We start from the raw sequence: 26,988 nt of genomic DNA, 5'->3' as shown, positions 1-26,988 counted from the left end.
GGGTGTGACCAGTGCAGCCTCTTTATTCTGCAGACTTCCTGGCCCCTTGTCATTGCTTCTACTACCTAGAATAGTTAAAATTGAGCAGTATTCATTGCCCAAGGTGTCGTGTGGTAGGAGTTGTAGCTTCTGTGCATGTTCTTTAAGTGCAGAGGAGCCGTGTTATTCACTGTAATGCCACCACAACCCCCCATGTCTGACTCATATTACCAGAAAAATTATTAGAGCTTAAAAATATTCATGTGGGGTTTTTTGCTGTAACTAGAAGATAGAATAAATACCGTGGAATGTAATGACCTAGATGAATTAGTTCAATCCTAGATTACTTTCTATTAATGTGTGGGGTAAGTACATGTATTTGCAGCAGAGAATTAAACATTTAGATGTTTAATTTAGAATGCTTTAGATGAGTTGATAAGCATTCCTGCAAGAGCATTTTGATGCTTGAATCTAAGAGAAAACATATCTTAACTGTAGTCATTGACATTTAGACAAAGAAACACTGAACACAAGACCCCTCTCCTCAAAACATTACTTGCAAAGAGAAAGGCTAAGATATGATATGGAAGCCCTTTTATTGTTTCACAAGGAAATGGGCTATGACTAGTGTCCAGAGCAGATGGTCTCATCTGGTATAATTTCCAGCTTAGACCATGATTTTTCTTCTTCTTCTTTTAAGAGATAGTAAGTTGTTTTACTTGTGCTTTAGGAATTCTTGTTGTACAAATAGAGCATGGATATTCAGAGAATTACACTGTTAAAGTGTAGAGCGACTTGAACAGTTCACCTAACAATGAATACTGTGTTTAAGGAGATCTTCATATCACTATCAACATACCACACACCTTTCAAAGATGATGATGCACAGAATTTTGATTTATTGGAAGTACCTTTCATTTTTAAAGAGATTTTTCTGAAACTGAATTTCTCATAGGGACAACATCCAGAATCAGTGAAACTGGGCTTTGGGAAAGAGGGGACACACAGAGGTTGCCTTCACTGGGCCTAGGGCCCAGGAGTGCAGGGAGCAGGAATGGTAGCAGGAGGACAGCAAAATCCTTCCCCCATCCTTGGAGTTTAATCAGCAGGGCCATGACTGGTGCTCTGCAAAAGCTTAGCTGAGATTGCAAAGGAGTAGACAGTGCCTCTCTAATTCTTGAGCCTCTGTATATCCTCTTCTAGACCAATGAATGCCAAAATACTCACAAAATCGTATGGTAAGCTTAGGCTTACTAGCAACATTTTCATTCATACTTTCCCATCTTCTGCAACAAGACTAGAATGTGAGACATCAGTGGAATTCAGACCTCTGACCTTCTGAATATTCACAATGAACATGCTTTGAAAGCATCATACACTTCAATCTCAGGGCAGCTTTTGTTGTCTTTGGTGTGGTACAATTACTAAAATAAGATGATTGGAATGCCTTTCCCTGTACCAAAACAAACACCTTCACATGGCTCTGTAACATGCATATCTGCACCAAATATACTATGGCTGTGGTTTTAAACAAATTGTTTGACATGTTTATAAAGCTAGGCTAAGTTTCAGACATGAATCATTATTATTCCAAAAAGTAACCAAAAAGTTTATCTCATGCATTGTTGAGAGCAGGGGAAATAGAAACATTTTATCTTTATAACTATGACTTTGGCTTTCTTGACATCATCAAAATGCATTGGAATTGAATTTCTCTACTTTTAATACTTTAAAAAAGGGGGAAGGATGGAGAAGCCAGGAGTTTATGATACATACCTCTTTAACATGCTGTCATTAGTTTTAGAATGAAAAATAAGAACCAAAGACAATACTAAGAAATAAAGATTACATACAAAGAATTTTGTATTTATCGACTGAATAACATACATGTTCACATGAGTTAGAGAAATAGGCCTGTTTTATTTTAGATGTAAAGAAGATGTTTTACACCATTTACATTAGCAGAAATTCTGCATTTAAAATAAAAGGATGTTTCTGTAGGCTTTTCCAATTGGCCATATTTTTCTTTCACAGCTTTGTCCAGTGACACTTTTCAGATGCTCTTCAGCTTTCTTCAAACACTTCAAAAACATGAGGTGTGTTGTTCTTTGACACCTAGACTCTAATGGAGTAGTGTATATACTACCCCAAATCCTTCAAAATCTGAAAGAGAAGCTTCTGGTGGACATGCATAGTGTCCCACTGAACTATATATCATATTGGACCATTGTGCTGAAACTGAAGAGTCCCACAATACAAATCTGAGTCTTAAGAATCTGGGGGGATTTTTAGAAATTTGGAAAAGAAAGGGACTGTAGTCAGGGAAAAAAAAAAAAAAAAAAAAAAAAAAAAAAAAAAAAAAAAAAAAAAGATAGATATGTACTGCTTGAAGATGCAGCAAATGGCAATTTCCTTTACTAAAATTTAGTTGGCAGGATAAGAGAATAAAGGATTGACCTGAACTAGAAGGATGCTTTGATGTATGAAGAGAAAGGTACTTTTACTTAAGGTTCAATGAGTTTACACATATAGATTAACAGATATGGAAAGCCAGGCTTTCCTCATATTTAAAATAAAATGTTGCTGGAATAATGTGTAAGTGCTTCTACTGAACTAAATCCAAATAAATCTGAGTTCTCTGTAAAAAAGAGTAATACATATTGTCACAATTTATAGTAAATGTGGAGTTAGAAAATACAAAGGAATTTGAGAAAAACTCAAAGTTCTGGGTTTAGGAACTTAAAAATGAGGGGGTATTATTTTTTTTATTTAGTATCATCAGCCTTCATTTTATTTTTACATTTGGTATCTCTCCAAACTTCATACACAACTATATTTCACTAGAGGGTGAAAGAAGTTATTAGAAAGTGGCTGCAGTAGGTTCTGAAAGGTGTGTTACCAACCTGTAATGTATCCTTTGTTCTGGTTAAACAGAGCAAACAAATAGTTATACTCTTAAGACTTCCATGACTAATATGTAAATGTGTTAATACACATTCTTATCTCGGATAGAAATTACAGGGGAGACTGTTCTCTTCAGGATAAAGCAGACAGTTCATGCAGCTTATAATCAAGATGTTAGAAACCACCAAAAGAAATTAATATAATGAAATTGGTGAATATTGGTGAAACAAAATCACCTTCCAAATCTGGTGTCTAGAGGAATGAAACTAAATGCCACATCTCAGTACTGCTTTTTTGTTAATGAAATTCAAGAGAAAATTATGACATTTGTTTTTTAAGTGATCTGACTTGTACTGTTAGTGTCAAGCACAGAAAGCTTGATCAAGGCACTGTCCTTGAAAAGCAGTTACACAACTAACTGCAAGTGGTTTGCATGGATAATACCTCCAACGGTAAGTCGTCAGTTATGCTCTAGAGACTTGCAAACCTTTATTCAAAACCTGAAAAGTTTTGGCTTAAACCACAAAGAACAAGGAAGATAGGCAATCAGTCAAAATAAATTGTGTATCCTACCTTGGCAAGCATTAATGTCCCCTCCCAAATCCACACAACATATTCTGTCAAGGTCATTCTTTGCTTCTCAAAGCCTTTCATAGTGCAAACATGTAGAACATTTGAAGTCAGCTCAGCTGTGTACCCTGATAATATTTTTAGGCTACATCAGTGAGATGAAATGGTCAAAATGAAAATTGCAAACCTACAAAATCTAATCCAAATCCATCAAAGAAGCAGCATATATATGTAACACATATATGTATAGTATTTGCATGTATTTATATTACATGAAAAATAACTTTGCAAACGTCAAAGACCACTAGCTAAATACAACAGCAATTTTCTGTGATTTCAGTATCTAACAAAAGGATGGTAAACATGCAAAAAATAAACGATTTTTGTAGTCATCATTTAGGATAAGTATCGAGACATCATAAAAATTACAGATTAATTGGGTGTAGCAAAGGAAGCCATGATGTAGAACAGCTAGAGCTCTATAAATTACAATCCTCAGGAGCAGTAATCAAATTCAACAGGTACACTTATATTGTGGAATAGATAGAATATTTTTTAAAAATATCAGTAAAGTGGAACTCAAGAAAGGTCAGACATTTGTTTTGCAAATTGTCTTTATATTTCTTTTGGAGCCAGATTTTCATGAATTACAAAGACAGGATAATTGATCTTAATACCAAACAAATACTAGAACTGGAAGGTTACTTTCCTCAGAACTCTCCAGTGCAACTTTCTCGTTCCAGAAAATATGGGAAACTTTTTTATGACTCCTGGACTTTTACTTATGTATGCACAGAAGACGTTGAAGCAACATCATGTTCAAAACACTTCATCATTAGATAGGCAACACCTTCTACTGATGTCCAGACCATACAGTTTTTAAAGATGTTTAGTTTAGAAGATAGCTTTGGACACTATGATTAAATGGCTCTGGAAACACTGTTCCCAGGGACTATGACTGGCACACAAGCAATAAAGTAGTGTTGTGCCAACTACATTGCTGGAAGGAATAACAGAGATTTTTAAAGCCTAAGGAAAAAGCCATTCGGCCTTTCTCAAAGAGGTGGAGATGATAAAGATCTGACTGTTTGGACATAAAGGACCCCAGAACTATTTTTAAGATCTGTGGATTCCCTGCCATTGTTACAGCTGATAGCTGTTTGATTCACTTCTGCCATGGTGTCAGAAAATTGGCAGACTTGGCATAAAGGGGGTCACATGATGAGCTAGGCATGGATGTTGCTGCTGAGTTTTATTTCCTCTGACAGCTGTGAGGTCCTTGCCAGGTCTACCTGATGGATTTAGGAAGAGGAACAGCACTGCCATCACTGCTAGCCATCATGAATGGAGGCATACAGACATTATGACTGGAGGGCCAGAGTGGGAAAAACAGAAATGAAAAGGAGGGAGCGAATGTGTCAGGCTGGATGCCATTACTGCACCCAGAAATGATTTTTCAGATATGCACTGGCTCTGGAGAAAGCAAGCAGGGTACTCTGTGGAGAGTGTTCATGCCAGTTCCTTGTCCATCTGGCATTTATTCAGGGAGGCAGTTATCCAGAGGTCTCTGTCAAATTGTGTCACTCTTGTCTGCTCTTCTTTTACAGGATGCTCAAAAGGATTGTGTGGTATGTGCTGGATACATCAGTCACACAACACGGTTGTTTTACAGCCCACAGCCATGCTGAGATATACCAACAAGGCTTTTAATGTTTGATGGTGGTTGAATGTTTATGTTGTTTTCAAGTTACTGTCCTCTAGTAACTGCAGCTGGCACTGTGTGATTCTGCTGCTGGCAGAGCAAGGGTGATGAGCAGTAGGCAGAGGAAAAGAATAACTGCAGGGTCCTCTTCAGTGGGACTGAGGAAGTGGTCCTCCTTCCATCCTGTTGAGACAAAAATAAAAGTGAAATTCTTACATCTGTTCCTCCGTAATTTGGAACTCTGTAGCTTCCAGTGGAAAAAAGCTGCCACAAATTATTAAAAGCTGTGCTTCTATTTGTGTCTTTGACTCATAGAATGGAAGGAGTAACAAACACCTAGACAGGAAGAGCTGTAACAGTGGTAGCAGCAGGGTAAAGGAAAACTGAACTATCACTGTTTTTCTGAGTCTGAAATAGAAGAGTTACTTTCCCCCAGAGTGAGAACAGATAGTGGCGCTTACAATAGATGGAATTACCCATACAGGTGAGAACTATGCTGTCAATTTACTAGTCTGGAAGAATATAAGAAAAAGAGCTGATGACTGCAATAATTTTGGTAGGTCTTCATAAGGGATGTATGAGAAGAGGTTTAACAGGTTTTGCTCAGTTCATTAATATATTTCTTTTGAGCAAGGGTTCATCTTGAAACTCAATAATATTATATCCCTCAGCCTTGTGTCATGCCTTAGGTAGGCAAACATATTTATTACACAGTTACAGTGAGGGAAAGGATCATGACTTATTCAAGGCCAGAAAAATCCTCTGTAGTACAGCCAAGAAGAATATCAAAGTTAGACATCAAGCTATCAATATACTAAAGACTGAGGTCAAAAATTGAACTGATTTCAATAGTTAAAGCAAGGTGTCCAAACTAGTGATTAAAAAAATCAAGGCAGGAGATATACAAGGATTACATCTTAGCTTGCTGGTTGCTCTGTTGCCTGTTTGTCTTTCATACTTAAATTGCAAACTCTTTGGAAAGAGATCACCTTTTTGCATTGGATCATATGGTGGACAGACCAAAAGGTTCACCAGTTCATGAGTAGATGCTGCAGCAAAAAAAATCGTTAAGTGTAAGGAATGTGACTAGACAACGCAGGAGTGTTATAAGTAGCATCAGCACCATTAGTTCTTAAAAAGAATCAAGAAACTGTTATTACATGCTTTGGCAGAACAAGGAGATTTAAGTACAGCTCTTTCCTTATAGTATGTGTGTGATACCTAGGTAAAATCATCACCCTCAGTTTCATGGATCCAAAAAACATTTTTAACAAAAATTCAGTTCCATGTGCACTGAAAAGTGAGTGGAAAAACAATCTTTAAACATGTTTTCCATTGAAATATTAAAAAAAAGAATAAGAAAAACATTAGGAAAAGAAATACATAAATAACAGTAGACTAGACACTCCCAGCGTGTGAGCAAAACTCCTACAATTTTCTGTAACAGATTCCAGTTTTACCTGACATTGTCTCTCCTGAGAAGTAATAGGGGGGCCTGCTTTCCTGAAGAAAATTTCTTCTGACAGGTACACCTGTTTATACTATAAAGTAAGAATGGTGCATCAGCAAGATGGCAAAGCATTTCTACAGAAAACAGATTTTCAGTAGGACAAAGGAAACAAACATGAAAAAGTCCTCAGATTGGTCCTCATTTAGTTGCTTGACTTTTCCATTACACGGAAGAGTAAACAGGAAAGGATTTTGGCTTAGGAGCAGGTTTGTTTTCCCTTTCTCACAACGGAAAGAATGAATAGAAGATCACGGTGGGGATAAGTCTTTCTACACAGACTAACAAGACTGGGAGAATCCAGTTTGTATACAGTACTAAAGCACTTTTTGCATGTTTAGTCAAGACCAGAAACTATGGACTGTGTTATCTCTCATATTTATTCTGTTTGTGCATGATGATGCCTAGGTTATGTATTCAGGGGCACAGCAGATTCCTATCTCTAGCATGTTGAAAATTGTTGATTATTCATTACACTGTTACAAGTTTTGTGCAACAAGGAAACTACTTGGCTTGCAAAATCTTAGTGTGTTCCCAAACAGAAGTTTCTTTGTGTACAACAGTAGATGTTCCAAATATTGCACGATGCTAATTTGAGGCCAAAGGCCTCTGTTTCATAACAAACCCTGGGTGCCGTTACTTGTGACTGAAAACTGCTAAAAGTCTCATGCTACCTTCTAGAGCTGAGTTTTAAATAGACTGAGAAATAATCTGTGCAAGAGGCAACTGAGTATCTTCCAGAGCTCTTCAGTAAGTTTTGTACTTTTTTTTTCAATCAGGTCGACTGGTTTGTTTAAGCACAAAAAAAAAAAAAAAAAAAAAAAAAATTAAGAGCGAATGAGAAAACACAGACGTCAATCAGCATGTTCAGTTTCTGATTTCAAAGTGGCAGAGCCTTTATATTGTGCATAAATCCGTGTTGCAGGCCAGCAAAGCACTGTGTAGTGTTCTGAAGTGAGGAATGGAAAGTGAGTTTTATTAGGCACTGTGCTTCCTTCTCTGGTCAAGGCACTGTGGAGAAACCCACATTTGAAAAAATAAGGTCAATATAAGGGTTATAGCCAGAATGTAATTTATTAGAATTTAAATTCAGCCAGCAATCAAGGGATAAAGAAGAATTATAAGGCATGCCATGCATTTTTTAATGATAAAACAGTAAGGGTTTTCCACTTTGCATCTTACCCATAAGTAACTCAAAACCTTGACAGTGCTGGCCTTACTCAAAAGCCAAAGTAATTCCTTAACAGAAGTGGTGACAGTACCTGTCTCCCTTTAGCTATTTCTTACACTGGTGTCTCCCACTGTCCCTGTATTTTATATTTTGCCCTGTTCTTAGCTGCTTTCCAGAAAACATTTCACCTCAGTATATATGCACATTCGTCATTACCCCACTGCCCCTCTGATATTTTCCTTGAATCTCCTGTTTCCTTCTCCCTTTTTGGAGCCTTGGCACTCTGGGATAGCCATCCCCCAGAATTGTCATGCACACTGTATGCACCCTTACCTCCTAGATTTACTTTTATTGAAAATATGCTTTTTCTTCTCTGTATTCTGTTCTGACCAATTGCTATTCAAAGGGATATTCCTCTTCCATGTGATGAGTATATTTATAAAATACCTAAAGTCATCTTCTTGTTCTGTTTAGATGTCTTTAAAAGCATAGGGTTTTGTGAGATTATTTTCTTTCCTTTTTCCGTAAATGTGGTTTTTTTGGCAGACAGGAATATTTAAAAAGATATAACAGTGCAGTGATTTGCATGCAACTAATGTCATGCTGCATCTACAAAGTGGACACTTTGTTTTCTAATTCCCATGAGTAACATTCTCACTTTGACAATGTGTCTTGGTCTAGGAATCGTCCAGAAAACTGTCTCTAATTTATAGCAGAGGCTTTAAGCAAGTGTGAAATGCTACCTTTATGAAACTCAGCATTAACTTACACCTCTGAACTGTACATTACAAGAGAATATTAGATGATCTGCTTATCCCAAAGAAACCATACTTGCACGATGACAATGAATGCAACTGACTTTCTCACAGCATCCTTCACTGAAAAACCTGCACAAGGATGGTTGTAGAGTGGCATCTTCAGAGACCACCTAAATAATTCAGTGTGATCTCAAGGCCTTACCTACTGATATTATTCTGCAAGTATATGGAGTATAAAGAGTATCCTCAGGATTTTGTCTAGAGGGGAAAACCTCTTCCTATCTGCTCATCAATCCTCCAGCAAAGACCCTACATTTAGGTTAGCCTCTGATCCTATATGTAAGGCAAGAAAGAATCTGCTTCTGTTAGAAGGTAATTGTCACTCAGCTAAGTGCTTCAGATCGAATCTCTGATCCCAGCAAACTGACCATACAAATAATCATTGCTGAGACGCTTAGTTAATGTTACACCTGGACACCCACCAAATTCCGAGAAACGAGCCTGGAGCACTCAGCTTGAGTGCTTTGAACTGTGTGACTTCTACTGTATCTGAAAATCACACTACCCTGAAAACAACCTCATACGCACAGCAACACTCACTTCTCCTTTCCTCATCTCAAGATCAAAAAGCAAAACCACCGCGAATGCGGTCGAGTGAAAATCCCGGCAAGTAGAAAATTTACTTGAACCTCCCCAAGGTTCTGGTCATGTGATGCCTCCTGCCTTTCTTGTCTCCCTCATTCCCTGGGAGGCGGCGGGGGCGGTAGGTGTGCGGGGCAGGCTGTACCCCCTGCGCACACGGGGCAGGCCCGGCAACGCCTCTCCGTCCCCACAGACATGGAGAACCACCTGAGCACCGGCCCGGCGGCGCCCAACAACTGAGGGCAGCCCTGAGGGGGACGCGCGGAGGCTCCGAGCGAGGATGTGCGTTTAGTTTCCTACTGACTGCGGAGCGGGACGAGCAGGTGAGCGTGGCAGGCTGCACAGGCGGCTCCTCGGCCCCTCATCGGCCGCCGGGGAAACGCTGAGGAGAGGACAGGCTCAGCTTACGGGGGAGCGAGCCGGGAGCGCTCCGGGATCCGGGAAAGGCTCCTCCGCGCCCCGCAGTGGGGAGCCCAGCCCGGCCGGCCGTGCCCCGGTGCCTCAGGGCCAGCGGTGCCTCAGGGCCAGCGGAGCCTCCGCCGCTCCCCGCGCACGGGGAGGGCCGCGCTCCCCGCCTGGCGCCTCCGCCGGCTCCCGGGCTCGGCTCGGCCGCACGGACGTACCGTCCCGCTGCAGCTACAGCTCCGGCCCCGGCCCCGCGGCGCGGCAGGCACGGCTCAGGCACAGCCCAGGCACGGCTCAGGCTCGGCTCCCGCCCGGCCCCCGCTCCGCTCCCTCCCCGCCCCGACACCTGCGCGGGGGCGGGCGGGGCGCGGCCCCGCGGCACCTACAGGCGCGGCCCCGCCCCCGGCGCCCCCGGCGGCCAATCGGCGCCCGCCGTCCGCCCCCGCCCTACGCCGTTTGCGCAGGCGGCGCCGTTTGCGCAGCGCGCCGTCCGCCGGCCGCCCCCGGTGCTCGGGAGCCCGATGTGACCCGACAGAGAAAATGGCGGCGGCGGCGGGGGATCGCGCCTCGTCATCGGGATTATCCGCGGAGGGAGCCGCCGCCGCCGCCTGCGGGAGCCTGAAGGGCGGCGCGGCGGCGGGGAGCGTCGCCGGGAGCGGCGGGGGGCTCTCACGCGAGGCGGGCGGCGGCGGCTGCCGGGAGCAGCGCTCTGACTGGAGACGGAAGCAGCTGCGCAAAGTGCGGAGCGTGGAGCTGGACCGGCTGCCGGAGGCGCCCCTCTTCCTCGCCGCCGCCCCGGCCGCCTCCTCCTCTTCCTCCTCCTCCTCGCCGGAGCCCCCCGAGACGCTGCTGCTCCACTATCTGCCCGGGCCGCCGCGCTCCAGCCCCGCCAGCCCGGCCGCCTCCCCCGGCCGCTGCGCCGAGCCCCTGGAGCCGCCGCCGGCGGGGAGCCCGGCGGGGACGGACCCCGCCGCCGAGCGGAGGATGGAGCCGTCCCCCGCCGCGAGGTGAGGGGCGAGGGGCGGGCGGGGGTCGGTCCGGCGGGCGCTGCGTGACAGCGGGGCCGTTCCCGCGGACGGGGCTCGGGGCGGGCAGGGGCGGGCAGGGCTGGCCCCGCTGCCCACCTTCCCCCGGGGCACCTGGAGCGGGCTGAGCGAGGGGCACGGCCGGGCCGCAGCTGTCAGCGGTGCGGGAGCGGAGCCGCGGGGGGCGGCCCGTCCGTGTTTGACTGGTGCCGGAGTCCCGAAAGGCTTTGAAGTGCGAGCTCGGGGCGGCGGCGCGGCCGGGCCGGATGTGTCAGCGGCCATTGGGGCAGAGCGCGGAGCGGGGCCGGGCCGGGCACAGCCTGCCCTGTGCTCCCGCCGCTGCCCCGCTGCAGAGCTCAGTGCTCCACTTTATTTTATTTTTGTTTTACCCTCCCCCCCCCGCCCCACCGGGACTTTTCCGAAGTCAGATTCTGATTTGCAGCTTCGCGATAGTGCAGAACTGATTTGTTCTAGTACCGGGAGGAAAGACTTTGAAGCGTAACTATCCTCTCTGTTTTCTAGGAGAAAGTAGTTTTGTCGTGGCTTAGTCGAGGTGATAAATTTCAGCGGTTATATCCAGCGCCCTGGTGTTTGCAACCCATATTTACCTTCTATATGCATTAACTGATAAGTCCTTTTTCTTGTGAGGTGCCAGTATTTCGCCTGTTTAGCGTGTGTACAAGTATTCAGGATGAAAGCGAATTTACACCCACAGTGAAGCAGTTTAGGTACACGTTTCAGCTTTAGTGTGCTCTCGCTGGGTCTCGCTGGTCTGGGGTGTGTGTGTAGGCACTGCAGCATGACCCTGTAATTCTGGTGTGAAGGTGACAATCTCACCTGGATCTCTTGTAAGGTTTTATCTGACGTGGATTCTGTAGTTTGAGAAACTTAGTGTTAACATAGTTAACAGGGACCTATTTTAATGATGCCTTAGTTTGACTAATCGTTTAGACCTCATAAAAATATAATTCCTGTTTGGACTTATGACTGTGTGTTCTTTTCAGTTGTGTCTTATGTCAGTCAAACCTCAGGAATATTTATTAAAGGTCGAATTACCATGCAAGTACTGTAATAAGAACTGTTTTCTAGACCAGTGTTCTGTTTATATGTATTCTCAGCAATTCAGATGGATTTTGGCCTGCTCCTAGGGCAGTGTAAAGATACTTGTTACGGTGTGGTTGTGCAGATAAGAAATGACTTTGTACTCACAGAAGGATCAGCAGGAAATCGTAAATTCCTGGTAATTCCTTTTGGGGAAGGGGAGTGATGTACAAATGTTAGTAAGTGCCTTGCCTTTTTATAAACTCTTAGCACCATCATTGTTTTTATGAAGTCATGAAATTATAATGTACTGTATATTCTGATGCAGTTATATCAAGTTTCACGGCTTTCAAGGAAAAAAAAGAATCTTTATCAGAATATGTTTAAAGCAGTTGAGTCTTGTGGTGATACAAGTGTGGTTTAGGCTTGGCTTTAGAGGAGCAGGAAGGTCGGTGTGTATCACATCGGTGCCGAAGCGCTGCGTCCATCCTTGGTCGCTGCTCCCACAGCAGCAATGACGAAGCAGCTGTGGAATTTTTTTCCTTTTCACATGGATAGTTTTGCTTACTTTTAAGTACCTGAATTTGGGCAAATCAGTGTATCGAGTGTATATACAAGCTAAAATACTTGTAAGTGCTTTGTGCTATTTGACTAGGAATGCTAACAAATCTTAGAAAATACTGAATGCCAAACAGTTTTCAGTATTTCAGTGAGTCTACTTTGAATTTATTATAAGTGCAGTTGAAAATACATGACAACTTTAACAATGATTGTCCTTCAGAAATACCCTGTAAGTGCTCATGTAGAGTATCTCAGTAATTCTGTGTGCTGTGTTACCAATAAACAGATATTAGACTGAGTAGTAGTCTGCCAAGCTGTTCAAAATTTAAAACATCTATCTGCCTTTATTTTAATATTGACTTGTTTTAGCTGGAGGACAGAGGTTAATTTATATGTGAGTAACAGTAATGCACATTAAATTTGCCTGGGCAGCTGTTGTCCAGATATTTATTAAGAGGCAAACTGAAAGGCATAATTTAAATAATGTTTTATGGGGACGCTTTGAATACAGTTAGTTGTACTTTCCTGTAAGGATCTACTATTAGAAGATACTGTGCTTGCTCCGAAGTCCCCCTATCAGTCTCTTTGGTATTACAGTTACTTCCTTTTAAATAGATTCTCTGTTTCTGTTTATGCTTAAAGACCTTCCTGAGCTTCAAAATGAAGCTGAGAAGGGAAACTGACTGCTGTTGAATTATAGATGTAAATATTACCTTTTTTCCTTTAAGCTGTCAAGCATTCTGCTTGTCAGGCAGTAGAGTGAATATTTTCACTAAAAGCAGTGAAGGGTGTAAGCTGTCTTAAATCACTGTAAGAGAAGAAGGGACATGTTTTCCTAGGAATTGCATCTTCAACATGACAAAGCACTTCAGATCTCTTATCCCAGATATATTGTTTATTGTCTTTGTATTGTTTTTGTTCATAACAAGATCCAAATAGTGAATTCAGTGATAACTGTAGTGTGATTTTTTTGTAACATTGAGGGAAATTCATGGAGGTAAAGTGCGCCTCTTCTCTGCGAGCTTAACAATATGGTTTTAAACATCCAGACCTTAAAGTGATGTTTGTGTCTGGAATTGGTGTTGACACCTTGTTACCTCCCCAGGTACAGGGTTAGTTTATTTTGCTGTAATCATGTTGTTATAAAAACGAAAGGAAATACATGGTGCAGTTCATCTCTTCTGTGTGCAGTAACCACATGCTTTGTGACTTCCATGAAAATTCGGTGTTTGAAAAGGCATTTGCTAGATATATGGTTCAGCTGCAAGGCAACCCTTGGAGATGTTTATGCTGTATTTTTCTGCAGTTGCTATTTGGCACATGCTAGAGACACCAAAGTCACACTGCAAAACTGAAGTTTGGTCTGTATGTACAAGTGTACTAGTAAAAGCTCGTCAGTTTCAGCTCTGTGTATCAATTTGTAGCACCTTTGATGACTTTCAAAGGAGAACATGAATGCTTTTAACAGGACACTGGGAACTGGAGTGGGAACAAAGGGAGAGCACCTACAGTGACTGCACAGCATGGCCAAGGATTTTTCTGTCACTGAAATGCTGACTTTCTTGTTTCTGTCAGAATGTAGCTAAGGTAAAAAAACATAGCTTATTATTGATCTTGGCTATTACTAGCTAAGGTAAAATATAATTTTGTATTTTATCCAAGTCTCTAATGCTTGATGTTTATAACCATCTGTGTAAATAAGCCACCAAATTTTCTGCTACCAGATTGAGTGGATACTGCGGTGAGAGAAGATTGCCTTTCTACCTCTTCTGTGCTCTGTGGCTTGGGAGTACTTTTGGAAGAGGGTCACCCCCTACCATGTCTGATTTTTATCACTCTTAGTTATTGCAAGTGGTAGGGTTCTGCTTAAATGGTCTGATGTGGTATGGCAGTTTCTTTGTTCCTGTGCAAAGTAAATAGATTGTAACTAACTAATCTGGAGCTTTCTGTCTCGTTGGATTTAGTGATACTAAAGGTTCAGTCTCTACTGTCACTCAGTGGAGTCTAAGTGCTGCTCAGTGTCTACCTGTGTGTAGGCATGTGCAGTCATATCTTATCCAAAGGTCAGACATGTAGAGTGCAAGATTTGAAGACCAGTTTTTCCTTCTGTACGATGGATTTGAACTTCACAAGACCTTTTACTGCACTAACACTTTCAAAAGTAGTGGTACAACTGTGCAGAGATTTATGTTGCTGCAAGGGAGCATGAGTAGGTATAAGCATCTGGAGGTGGAATGAATGTGGGAATGCTTCTGTTGGCTTTCACTGGCTTCCAGTATTGGTGAAACTTGGCTTAAGCTTGTTTAAAATACAGATTATATGTTGCCATGTAGCTGTTTTTAAAACAAACTTGTAAAGCTGGTTTTCAGCAGAAGTGGTGATAAGAGGACAGATCTGGTTTGAGTTCTGAGTTTCTAAGGCTAATCTGAGTGTTCTCAGAGGATTCTCTGCAGAGACCCGAGGGTCATCTTAATTTACTTCTTATCTGCTGTGCGCTCAGTTAAAGCTCTAGAATGACAGTTCATTCTTTTGCTTAAGGCAGAGTGGACAGAAAGGCTTTTAAAGGGCTTCATTACTTGTCTCTGTGTGACTAGAGAACGTGGTTAAGTGGAGAGTTGCTTTCTGGTGCTACCCTCCCTTTTTATCTTTACCCGGAGGCTCAGTGTATTGCCTGCAGAGTTGCTTCCGCTTTCCAGTCTCACGACACTACACAAGTAGAACTGGAGAATTCTGGTTGGTGCTGAAGTGTCTTGACTATTTTTTTCCTGTATGTTTGGAGTTTTTTGAGGGGATTTTTGTGTGGTGTGGTTTGGTTTGGAGGAGGGAAGGGGTTTGTGAGATTTTGGTTTTTTGGGATATTTTTTGGTCTGTTTCTTGGCTTGTATGTTTTGGGGTTTTTGTTGAGTTTTGGGGGTTTGTCTGCTTTATTTTGTTGAAGTTGTTTGTTTGTTGGTGTGCTTTTAGAAGATCAGTTTTGTTGGATCTTGAATGTAAAATGTTCTAAAAACACAGCAGCTCTATTTACTTGCTATTAAGAACAGTTTGAAATTGGAAGTGATTTACCTTCTGTCACGGAATTGATGAAATAGTTTTCAAATTGTCTTAAAAAAAAGTGATAGAGGCATCACTGCCTCTCTTTTTTAGCTTATTAATACCCAGTTGTTTTGATAGTGTTGAGCATGTGATGAGTAAAGATTTTAAGATGTTTGTAAAATGTGTGGGTTTTTTTCTTTAAACTTAGAAAGTAATGGAGGATTCCTATTTCTGAGATTAAGCTGTAATTCAAGTCAGTCTACCTTTGTTTCACACTGTCTCTATATATTTAATTTGTATCCCTGAAGTGTAAACTATTCAAATCATTCATGGAAATATAGCATAATACTGTCTATTCTCATTTCTCTTGTCCTCGTATTCTAATTGGTAGTTAAAAGACTGCTGATGTGATTATTATGCTGGACAACTTCAGTTCTTTCGTAGTATTTCTCATCAATAGATTTCACTCTCCTCTTGGTACTGCAGCTCCTTGTAACTTATCCAGGGTCACTGTGAAGGTGGAAATAGAGCGCTTGGAAGTGAGTTGCATCTGCTTGACCTCACTGACATCTGACCACATCTGACATCTTGCTTCCTGAGCTCTTCCCCTTCCTCCTCTTGAGCCTCCGGTCATCTTGCTGTTGAGCAAACTGAAGTGAGTTCTCACTCAGCTGCCAGCAGTGATGATCAGGCACTTTTGGGAGCTGATAGTTCACCCTCAAAGGTGTGCATAGATGTGTTTCATTTCAGTAGCTATTTCTCTGAAATACCATCTTACACCCTGATGATTTTTGCAGTTCTGAATAACTGTCATGTTATCTCCAGGACTGTTCCTTTCAGATGCTGAAAGAAGTTGGTCTAAATATTTAAAATGCTGAAGGAAAAAAAAAAAAAACCCTAACCCTAATTAGTCATAACAAATTGAGAAAGTTTTGGGGTTTTTTTTACAAATGGTTTGTGTTACCTCCCATTTTACTGCAAATAAAATGTCTGCACAATATCATTTTAGTAATTCTTAGTATTCTTTAAAAGTGAGGCTTCTGAACTCAGTGGATGATATTTTACCTTCAGATAATTTGTAAGTCCTCTGCATTTGGAGATGTATACAAGAATGTAAATATCTGTCAAAGGTGTGGTGAAACTTGCAGTGACATCTATTTTGCATGTACAGTTTATTGAGCTTGCCAGATTAGGACAGTCTAGCAGGGTAGTCTTTGTTTACTGCCATGGCTAAGACAATATTCTGATTGTTTTGAATTATGACAGTACTTTTAATTTCTGGTTACTGAGTATCTAGTTTGAGAAATCTCATGAAGTCAGTGACAGTTTCTGTTTATCAATATTTTACCTTTTTTTTTTTTAAACTTCTTTCTAAAGCCACCATGGTTTTACATGGTGGAGTTGCAAGGTCTGATATTAATAGTCTTTTCAATCTTTGTTTCTCTGGTTGCATGTTTTAACTTTAGCATTAGATCTATAATTAGTATCTTAAATCTTTCCATAAATAAAGATCTGAAATGTTTGTTATTTCACTAAAGGAAATGCCTCTACAGAAGTCTAAGCTACGGTTACAGATTTCTTTGCTTAATGTAAGAAATTATTGCAGTTTTGATTAACATGAGGGCTTGTTGAGACTGTGTTAATGTATTCTTAAAAACTTGGAAAAGATCTTCCATATTAAGGATCTGTATTGCATAATAATTTTGTTAAATTATTCATATAAATAAAACATAGGGGGTGGCTTCTGTAGCTGGATAAAGTTCTTTCATGATTTGTACTTGAAATGTAAGTGTGAAGTTAGTTTTTTAATTGTGTGGAGCTGGAGAGAGTTATTCTTAAAACTGTACTAATATGTATAAGGCTATTTTTAAAAAGATAATTCAGTAATGCCCCCATATAGATCCAGAAAAAGGCTTCTCCTGTAAAGATAGAATCAATATTGATTTTTTGGTGTTTTTAACTGTAAATTCTGCATTGATTTGTAATGAACAGCTTATTACAGTAGGTCTCCTGATCTCTGCAGGCAAATTGAATGCTCCAGCCTGTAGAAAGTGCGAGGGCTTTGGGGTTTCTATTAGGTTTTCCATGGTGTGGAAACTATTTCTATAATGCCCAGTAAATGCAGCCAAGCTCTTCACACTCTGCTTGGCAGGGCTGGGTCCTGGTTTCTGGCAGGGTCACAGTAACCAGGATAATTTGCTTTCTCTTTGAACCTGCAAGGTTAGAGCTAGAACTGGTGGCCTCGAACGTTCTGCTCCACACAGTCTTGTTTACACACTTCCTCAAACATCTTCCTAAAATTAACTAAGAGCTAGAGTTTGTTCCCTGGAGAAGAGTATACTCTGAGTTGCAAGTGCACATTTCTTACCCAGCCCAGAGGCTCTTGGGAGTGAGAGCAGGGGTACCTGGAAAAGAGATCCTAAAGCCATGCAGAATTGTTCTACATTGGCTTTAAGCCAGTAGTACAAGAAGAGGGAGAAGAAGCTCCCATTCCACCTCCCCTCCAGCCTTGTGGACAAAAAAGCATGAAAGGAGATACCTTAAGCCATGCAGAGCTCTAGCAGAGAGCAATGCAGGTGGCCTTCAGGGCTGTCACTTTAGAAATGCCTTGTGAAAAACCAGTATGGAAGAGTTTGATCTGCTTGGTTTTTCTCACTGTGAAGGTGAACATGCAAACTGAATGCCCCTCTTCATGTTAAGAAGGCACATAATAAAATAATAAATATTTTTGGATTAAAATAAGATGTCTTCCATCTTTTCAAACTTGTAAGGTGCTTTCATGTAAGGATGTGTTCAGCTTTGTAAACCAATGTACACTGATACACTCAGCAAGCTGAGTGAGGAAAGGTATAGTTTGGTGAAGTGTTTGACTTGGGAGATTTGTTCCTGGTCATTGCATTTGGCTTATGGTGCATGCCAGCATCCTCTGTTCAGTGTAGTTACTGTCATCTCTCATTTTTGCTATACTGCAAAAAGAGTAAAGGATTAAATTCTGAAAAATAATGGTCTTTTCTTGTATAGATACTTTGAAGCCCAGTGGGTCCGAGTTGACTCTCTTTGGAATGGAAAAGATAGAAAAAAGGCTTAGGAAGTACCAGAGTAGTAATATAAAAAAATGTGAAGTGTTCCCTGTACCTGAGATGCTCATTATTTTAGGAAGAAAGAATTTCTCAGTCTAATGGGGTTTTTTATTCCACAAAAGGAGAAAAGTCAGGATTTGCCAACTCCTAGACTCTCCTGCAAATCTTGTCTCTTTTCTACAGTAGAAAATGGACTTTCCTTTCTGAAGAAAAAAAAGAGTTCTGGAAAGGTTTGACCTGAACATTGCCCACTGACATGTCCATGAAAAAGGTCTTGATGACATCTCATTCAAGTGTTTACTGTCTGTTCCAAATAAAACAGTGACAGTAACTTTCCTTGGCTGTTACTCTCTGGGATACAGTTTACTAATAAGGTCACAAACCTTTGTGAAAACTGGCATTTTTCAGAAAAATAGTGTCTTTAACCAAGCCTTAATTCATGATAGTAAACTAATGAAACTGCTTATTGTTCATCTTTCTAAACTCATTGGAAGTACAGTTATATTTGATCTTGAAATTTTTATTTATATTGACAATTCTGAAGTATAGATTAGCTCCTCATAAAAAGTTAAGTGTATGTATATGGTAAGCAGAACCACACTTCTGTATTGTCAGATTTGTCTTTTAAGCATGTGGTTAAGTTCCAGCATGTTCAGGTACAATGGTAAACCATCTTGTCTCAGTAAATATGCTGAAGTATTTAATTCTCCCTGGTGTCTCAGCAGTAAATTAGTATGCTCTACTGTTTGCTTGTTCTGACCTGCTCTGAGTTGCATGTTTGTGGCAGTGTTTTAAAGTTCTGCTGCTGCTGGTGAGGATGCTCAGCAGAGCCAAGTGGAGGACAATTGCTTTGACATTTTGAAATCAGCTACATATGAATTGCATTCCTTTATTTTTAAATTGACTGCAAATGAGAATATAGGTCCAGTGCCAGGGCAAGCCACTTGTAGACCCTGGGAATCAAGACTGCAGGGGAGAACACAGCCAGAACTTTTAGATTTTTGGCTTCCTTTCAGCTTACTGGGCAGACTGTTGAGGAACTAGCACGGGGAATTAGTAGGAAATCTGCTAGTTTCTATCATGTAGACAGAGTTCCATAGGAGCATTATCAAAATTGGTCTTTCACTTTTTTTCTTATTTGACAAATAATTTTTTGAAAGTATTTTTTCCCAGGAAGCAGCTTAGCTGTATGCATTAGTATTTCAATTGTATTTAACATACTTGCATGTGCAAAAGTAGTTGAGACCTAAATAGCCATAAATAGCTAGGACTTAGACAAAAACTCATGTTTTAATCTTTTGAGTGACTCTCTAGTAAAAACCTTTAACAGTGGTGGTGCCTTATAGGCTTTTTGGTACTCTTTGTGAGCAAGTGTTCACTTCACGTGTATCTATCATATTTGTAATGTTGGTACTTTAGCCTGAAATAAAGCAAGGCATTTTTCACTAAGTTCATGACTAACCAGTGTGGGTTTTGTTCAGAACATAAATTCCACTTCAGAGGAAAATCAGCACCTGAATTTACCACCGTGCCCCCCTTGGAGTTACATGTGATTCTGTCAGGGCTCTGAGTGACCTTTCTCTGCTCATCAGCTCTGTGTAGCAGCTGGCAGCAGGATGAGGCTGCCATGCCTGTTGTACTCACAGCAGCTGGGTAAGTTCTGTGCACCTTGTGGCACTCAGCAACATCTCATCATGTAGTATGTGCTGCTGCAACAGAATCTCTACACAGAAATGTGTGCTTCAATTAGCACACTTTTTAAAGTTGCTTTTGCCTAGCTGTTCTTACAGTGTTTTGGTGCACCTGGGTTTGTCATGATTAAAACCTGGATTCAAAGGATATAATGATGAACGTGGTCAAAAGTAAGACTGTAAATGTTTCATAAATGTACCTAGGACCTTTAGCTATAAATAGCTATTCTTAAAGAGCTGTAAGATTTTGAAAAATACTCAGTTTGTTTCATCCAGCTTATTGGGAAATAATTCAGGTCTGTTCCATTAATGTTTATGAGGTGAAAGACTGCTGAACAAATTCACCTTTTCTGGTTAACTGGTGCAAAAGTTACACCAAGTTTCTCTGGTCATAGAGCCGAAAGTGCTAAAGCTCTGATTTGCACAACTAGTAAGTGGGCAAACTGGATTGAACAAAGCTAAAACCGGATGGATGACTGATATATACTATAGCAGCATTTTCAGAGATATGACATGTCATCTGTGCAAAAGAGCTCAACTGGTTATACTGCTTGGGACCAGGTGTGTTCTGTTTCCCCTCCGTGGGGAGAACACAGCTCATGTTGTGGGAGCTACTGCCTTAGGAAGGGCAGGCTCTTTCTTTTGTTAAGTATTGTCAGTTAATCTCTGGTCAGGAGTACCCCATTGCCTCCAGATCTCAAAATATTTGTGCATCAGACATGATGACAAATAAATTTCTGATTTAATGGAGGTACAGAATAGGCATATGGATTTTGTGCTACTAACATTTTTTAAACTACTGTCTTTTGCTTGAAACCACAAATAATTAGGCAGTCAAAGTTTTCAGTGTAGTTATTATTGGGCTAGGTTTTGGCATTTTTCTAAACTGTCAGTCTGTCCAATCTTTTCTCATGCTTTTTAGAATCACTTGGGGGGGAGTGGAAAAGCTCTCTAGAACTTTCTCTTTTTCCCTTCTTAAGTTCATTTTAGAGAACCAACATTTCACTTTATCTCCTGAAGGCCCAATGTATGCTTCATTGCATTTCTGAATCTCATTGTGAAAAGACCTGCATTTTGATACTTAAAAGGAAATAGGAAATGAGACAATATGGGTCTAGCACTGTTACTCCCTTTCCATGTTCAAATAAATGGCATGTTTTTATAACTGGGAGGGGATGAAGCTGGCTCTCACAAGGGAAGCAGTTAGTTCTTACCATGGCGACTTTTGATAAGGATTTGTTGGGCTACTGTATACTTACTTGCACTTGCTAAAATAATCTATAATTACTGGATTTAAAATTCTTAACCCTTTCTGTGTAACTGCATTAGTTCTTCAGTAGTTGTGAGTGGGCAGCCAAGGAATAAGAATTGAGAACTCTGCTATTCCATATTCATACAGCAGCTTCTTTCTAATTTTGTGTAGGTGCATGACTGGCTGGCTAATGCTTAACCCAGACATACTAAGCAACTATGGAAAGTGTGTTTTCTGAAAGAATAGTCTCGACCTTCCCTGTTGAGAATATTCAGAGTGATACAGTTTGTGTTACGTATCTGAGTGTTTCTGAGGCCGACTGTGCAAATGGCTTTTGGTTTTCCAGGACAGGATTATGTTGACAGTGTGTTGTTCACTGGTCCTGGGCTGCAATTAGCCTTGTTCCAGCATTTCAAAGGCATGTTTACTTTCTGATGTCTGCATGGACTTGGGGCTCTGTCACCCTTTGCTTGTCCCAGGTTGCTTGACATTTTAATGTAGCAATTAATTCAATGGATGACATGAGTCTTCAGCTTCTAGTTCACAGTCAGGTCACTCCAGTGCCTAGTAAAAGATTAACTTATTGAGAAAAGTATTTCCATAAACAGTCCATTAGTAAGTCACAAGGTCATGAGTCGTTTCACATGCAGACTTTCCCCCAGCTATAGCTACACCAGTGTGTCCTGGAAACTTGTTTTTATTTCTGGACTTGGATATATTATTGTGGTTTCATGATGATTTGAAAAGCACTTGCACACCTCCTTAAAGATGTGAGACTGCTTTCCCAGTTACTGTCCCATATTTGAGATGCTGCTGCTGTCATATAAATTCTCATGGTAAGAAATAAAATTAGCGTGACAACTTTAGTGATCACAAATGTTTGCCTAATCTTTGAATATCTTATTTAAATTTAATAAGTTATCTGTGTGTTATAGAAAATGCTTCTTCACTGTCTTTCTCTTAGGCATTTGTCTTGTAAAGGTCTTTCAGAATAGTGGTATTTTGGCTATAAAATAAGCATATTGCAGATGTGTTTCAGTGATGGTGGTTAAACCTTTAAGATGTCTGATCATGCATTAATTTTACGTGAGTCCTTTTGTAATCTCTGAATATTCCAGTGGCCATTAATGCCACTAAACTGGAGCACCTTCTGGAGTTGCAAGAGGTATGGACATCTTTCCCCCACTTTGTTTTCCTTTAAAGTAAAACTTACATGGTGTAGAAAAGTAAATAAAATTAAATTGGGTTATTTAATTGTCATAATCAGACAAATTCTAGGATAGAATTATTACTATATCAAGTTGTTTCAACTGAGGTTGGAAGTCCTTTCAGAGAAATAGCACCGTGGGGTAATCACAAGTGTAACTCTTAACTCCTACAGCTGCCACGATGCTCAGACTTCTTGATAATCACCTGTTTAATTCGTTGCTGCTTTACCATTTCATGTGCTGAATCAGCTTCTTGTGAATCATGTGCTGATGAGTTTCTTTGGTTTCTTCTTAGCACCTCAGGGAATTGAGATTCAGTTGTTGTTACTGATTTCCTTTGAGTGAAAGATAATTCCTCTATAACAAGTGGCATAATTTACCCTTTCTTAAGTTGATTCAGTGAAATCTTGGGCTTTTATTTATTTCCCATGTTTTTATGATTTCCATTATTATCACTTCAAGTTCTAGTTTGTGTTTCTTATGTTTAAATGTGTTGCTTAAAAAACCAGCACTGTGCCTTAGGCTATACTGATTTTTTTTTTTTTTTTTTTTTTTGTATGGATTCTGATATTAAATCCTCTATTAGATTATGGAATTATGGGCAACACAAAACTGACTGAGATTTCACTTATGATTGTGAAACAGAAAACACCCATGAACCTTTTTTAAGGAAGGTGGGACAATCTCATCTTTCCAAATAAGAATTCATGTTCTTGAATATAATTAGCTCTCCATTTTCCTTTCACTTAATTTTGAGTAAAGGCAGTTACGGCTGCTGGCAAATACATGAAGTCACTTTAAAATCTGTAAACTGGTCCAAGGAGTCTAATACAAAGAGTGAGGAATTTGCTTCAGAAGGAATTAAACAATAAAGCACAAGGATAAATACTCTTTTGAACTGTTTAGTTTAGACTTTTACTTCCTGAAGATACTTTAACATAATTGTGTATGTAGAGAATTACAGAAAGCAGTTGTGGATGAGTTTGGCTTCATCAAATCAAAAAAGGATTAAATGAGCTGGGCCTCACCTGTGCCTTAAGTGCTTGCTGGTACTTGTAAAAGGCTCAGAAACCATAACTTCAAACTAGCAAATTCTTCCTGGCTTTTTTTTTTTTTTTTTTTTAATATCCAGTTGGATTCTCTTTCATTGTAGTCTCATTCTCACTGTGAACTTTTTTCCTGAAGTAATTGTAATATCTTTTATTCAGTGATTTTTTTTTTTTTTTTTTTTTTTTTTTTTTTTTTTTTTTTTTTTTTTTAATACTGGAGTTTTTAAACACATTCTTGTCTTATGTTGCTCCTTTCCAGGTTAATACACTTTGGTCTGAATGTCCATATAGAAATCTCACTTTAGTTTCTCAATTTTTTTTTTAATTAATTTTTTAAAATTATATTTTTAATGGTTCTGAATTTCTCATGTTGGTATTTGATTTATGTGTACTCTGGAATGGCTCTTCTGTTCTTTTTTCTTTACTGTGCCATCTTTAACTAGAATCACTTATGCTGAAAGTGAAGGTTGGTTTTAAACACAGCTGAAATACAGATTTAGTTACTTAAACGTGAAGCCTAAATTTGGAAACTGCTTTGGGAGGCTTGACATTTTTTGGAAAATGAAACTGCTCCTTGGATGCTTTCTTATGAATTGGGAAACTATTTTAGTGTAAAAGCAGGGAAGGGAAGAATACAGGAAAACAGTCACTAGTAGCCTTATACTTTTTTCAGAAATGTCTGCTCTGGTTTCTCAAAGGTGACAGTGGGAACAAAGCACCAGAAGAGTGCATTTATCAGCCAGTTTCCTCTAAGTGATGTGGTTTATTCTGACTTGTTAAGGAATGAGTACACAGAATTAAATGTTATTTACATAATTACTTTGAAGTTGGAAGTAGTTAAGAATCTTCCAAGAATAATGCAGAAAATTTGCTTTTCTCAAAATACATATCTTGCTTGAGGTGCTTTTGGTCAAATGTCTGTGGTGAGAACTGGCTTTCATCCACCAATTTGAGCTAATAAGTTTTGCTGTTTTCCTTTTTTGTTTTTGTTTAAGTCATCATTTTAATGGACCAGGATTTGTTGTTGCATGAAGAAATTGAGATGTTTTTTAAACAGAAATAGAAAATTCAGTCAATGCTAGTTTAACCTTTCCTTAGAACCCTGAAATAAAATTAAGTGGAAAAGCTCTGTAAACCAGATTAAGACACACTTGAAAGCACAGAATTCGCTTACTGCCTTTCTAATTTTAGAGCATTGTGGTGGTCAAAACTATATGAGATTTCATGAGAAACTGGTAATAATTTGAAGTAAAAACTCACTGATATGCATTAGTTCCAGAAATTCCTGTTAAAACTACAATGCAGAAAGTATCTCAGTGAATTAATTAAGTGCTGGAAGGTTACTAGGCTTAGAACTTTTAAGTTAGTTCTGAAGTGAAATGACAACACTTGAAAACCATCAATCTAGTGGGCCTTTTGTTAGACAAGATGGTTTCTCAGGCAGCCTTGGAACTTGCAGTCTGTGTGGGTAAGGATTTGTGTCTGTCAGTGGGATTTGGAAAGGAAAAGAGTTGGGGGCTTGGCTTTACTGAAACTCTGGACCTCTTCACATTATCATTTATGGCCTCTTCTGTGTTTGCCTTTGTTGGTGTTTCAGGTGTTTTCCCTTTGTTGTTCTTCACTGCACTAAACAGTAGGGAGGAAAGGGAGGGACAAAATATTTCTGTGGTTAGGTTCTGTACTAGATTTTGGGAAGGTGGGCTTGTGATACTGGCTTCTTACCTGAAAGTTCAGACACTCGTGCTATGCTAGTTTAACTAAAGTTGTTCTTGTAGGTGCACAATTCTATAGATTACTTTCAAACTAAGATTCAAAACTAAGTGCACATCCTTTTCTTCTAACACTTAGGTTTCAGTCTAAAACTTAATTAAATTTATTGAATTATCTTTAATAGTGTCTATTACCAAGGAGATCCTGAAAAGTACATACATACTTAGATCCCAAGATTAATACCAGAATAGCTCTAATATATTTTGATCTTATGACAATTTAACAATGTTTCACACTAGAAACTGTGCTTTTAATGATCAAATGAAGCAGTGAGGGGGCGTAGATTAAAATATCAGGATTTGCTTAAAATTGTACTAACAGGCGAATATATGAAATGAGAAAAAGAGTCAGAGAATGATAACTTCTTTGATAGCAATTGATAACTATTGTTACCAAGAAATTGATAGCAATTTCTTCCCTGCCTCCCCTCCCCAGACACTAGTGGCACTTGCACATTTGTATTTTAAATTAGACATTTTTGCTTATTTTTCTCATACAAGTGTATTTTGCTTGTATCCATCATAAAAATGATGGATATGTTAAAGTAATAAAATAAAATTTTAAAGTTCAGATAACTTGCTTCCCACATTCATCATAATTTTTTGACAACATTTTCATTCATGGGCTAGATTTCACGATCTTTTTTCTTCTTAGTAAGAACATTGCTTTTAAATTAATGCTGTTACATAAACATGAACACCTCCCTTTGCCTATTGGGTCCTGAATTGAGAAGAGAGTATGATATCCTGTGCTGTGGGTGAGAGATATATACAGGATAAGTAGCTTACGTTCTAATGCACCATGAAACTGGAAATAAGTTGTAAATTGAACGTCCAGCTGCTGGTTACACAGTAACGTCTCCTAAATTAGATGATGTTTTCTTTACCACTTTCAACTAAATGTATTACATGTGAATGACACAAGTTTTCTTATGCTGTAAAGATAATAGCCTTATAGGATAAATATTTGCATTTTATGAACTGGAAAACAACTTTGCCTAAAAAAAAAAAGAAGGCAGATCTAAGGGTTTTTTTTTTCTCCTAGATGAATCTTTAAAATTACTGTTATAAAAGTCTTCTGAGATAAAGAACAGGTAACAAGTACCTTGCACTCTTTTTAGCTTGACTCATGTAGATGAAGAAGGTGAGTTTGCTGTGGATTTGATGCAAAGTCAAGAAAGAGGTAACATAGAGAACAGTCCCAATGAATGTGTTCTTCAGTGGAAGAAAAAGTCCTCATCTCCAGCAAAACACTTCCTGTTTTAGTAAATTGTTGTAGTAAATTGTTTATCACTTAAACAAGCCATCTAAGGAGAAGCTGAACTGTGACATCGTATAGTAAAATTCAGTTCTGTGTTGATAATACCTTTTAAGTTTATTTAATTATGATGTACTTCAAATCAGCTAGTGTACTGTGATATTTGGAACAATTCAGTGCAAAAGTCACACACACATTCCCCTCTTCTAGTTTTTGAAAGAAACTGCTGTATTTTTACTTTGTCTGGCCATTTTAGGTTTTTTAATGTAATAATCAAATTACTTTGTAAAACATGCTCAGATATCTTAACAGTGCTTGAAAGTAACTTCTGTTTTTCAGATATCTGCTTCTCAAGAACTGTTTTTCATATAAATTTTTGCAAG

At 39.7% G+C, this 26,988-nt stretch overlaps 1 protein-coding gene and 1 long non-coding RNA gene across 3 annotated transcripts in view; one reads left to right on the top strand and one right to left on the bottom strand.

Annotated features, from left to right (window-relative positions):
* Positions 1 to 3,970: 3,970 nt before the first annotated feature.
* LOC310922726 lies at positions 3,971 to 9,938 on the bottom strand. The gene is made up of 3 exons (XR_014592481.1): positions 9,857 to 9,938; positions 6,616 to 6,696; positions 3,971 to 5,338 (listed from the first exon to the last, which is right to left on the bottom strand). It is a non-coding gene; the product is annotated as an uncharacterized lncRNA (long non-coding RNA).
* MAP3K1 (mitogen-activated protein kinase kinase kinase 1) overlaps positions 8,372 to 26,988 on the top strand; it is a 58,390-nt gene continuing 39,773 nt past the window's right edge. The window contains exon 1 of one of the 2 annotated variants that reach the window (XM_083883471.1): positions 8,372 to 9,556. Coding sequence is in view for 1 of the 2 variants with exons in the window: in XM_083883472.1 (XP_083739598.1) it covers positions 10,179 to 10,645 (467 nt within the window). In the remaining variant the exon portion in view is untranslated. Of the gene's footprint in view, positions 9,557 to 10,157; positions 10,646 to 26,988 lie in introns of those variants that run through there. The other variant, XM_083883472.1, reaches the window with a different exon arrangement.

Source organism: Zosterops lateralis, assembly GCF_965231275.1.
Source record: "Zosterops lateralis genome assembly, chromosome: Z".
NCBI classification, from domain to species: domain Eukaryota; kingdom Metazoa; phylum Chordata; class Aves; order Passeriformes; family Zosteropidae; genus Zosterops; species Zosterops lateralis.
The sequence above is the reverse complement of the archived record's forward strand: the minus strand, read 5'-3'. Positions and strand labels throughout refer to the sequence as shown.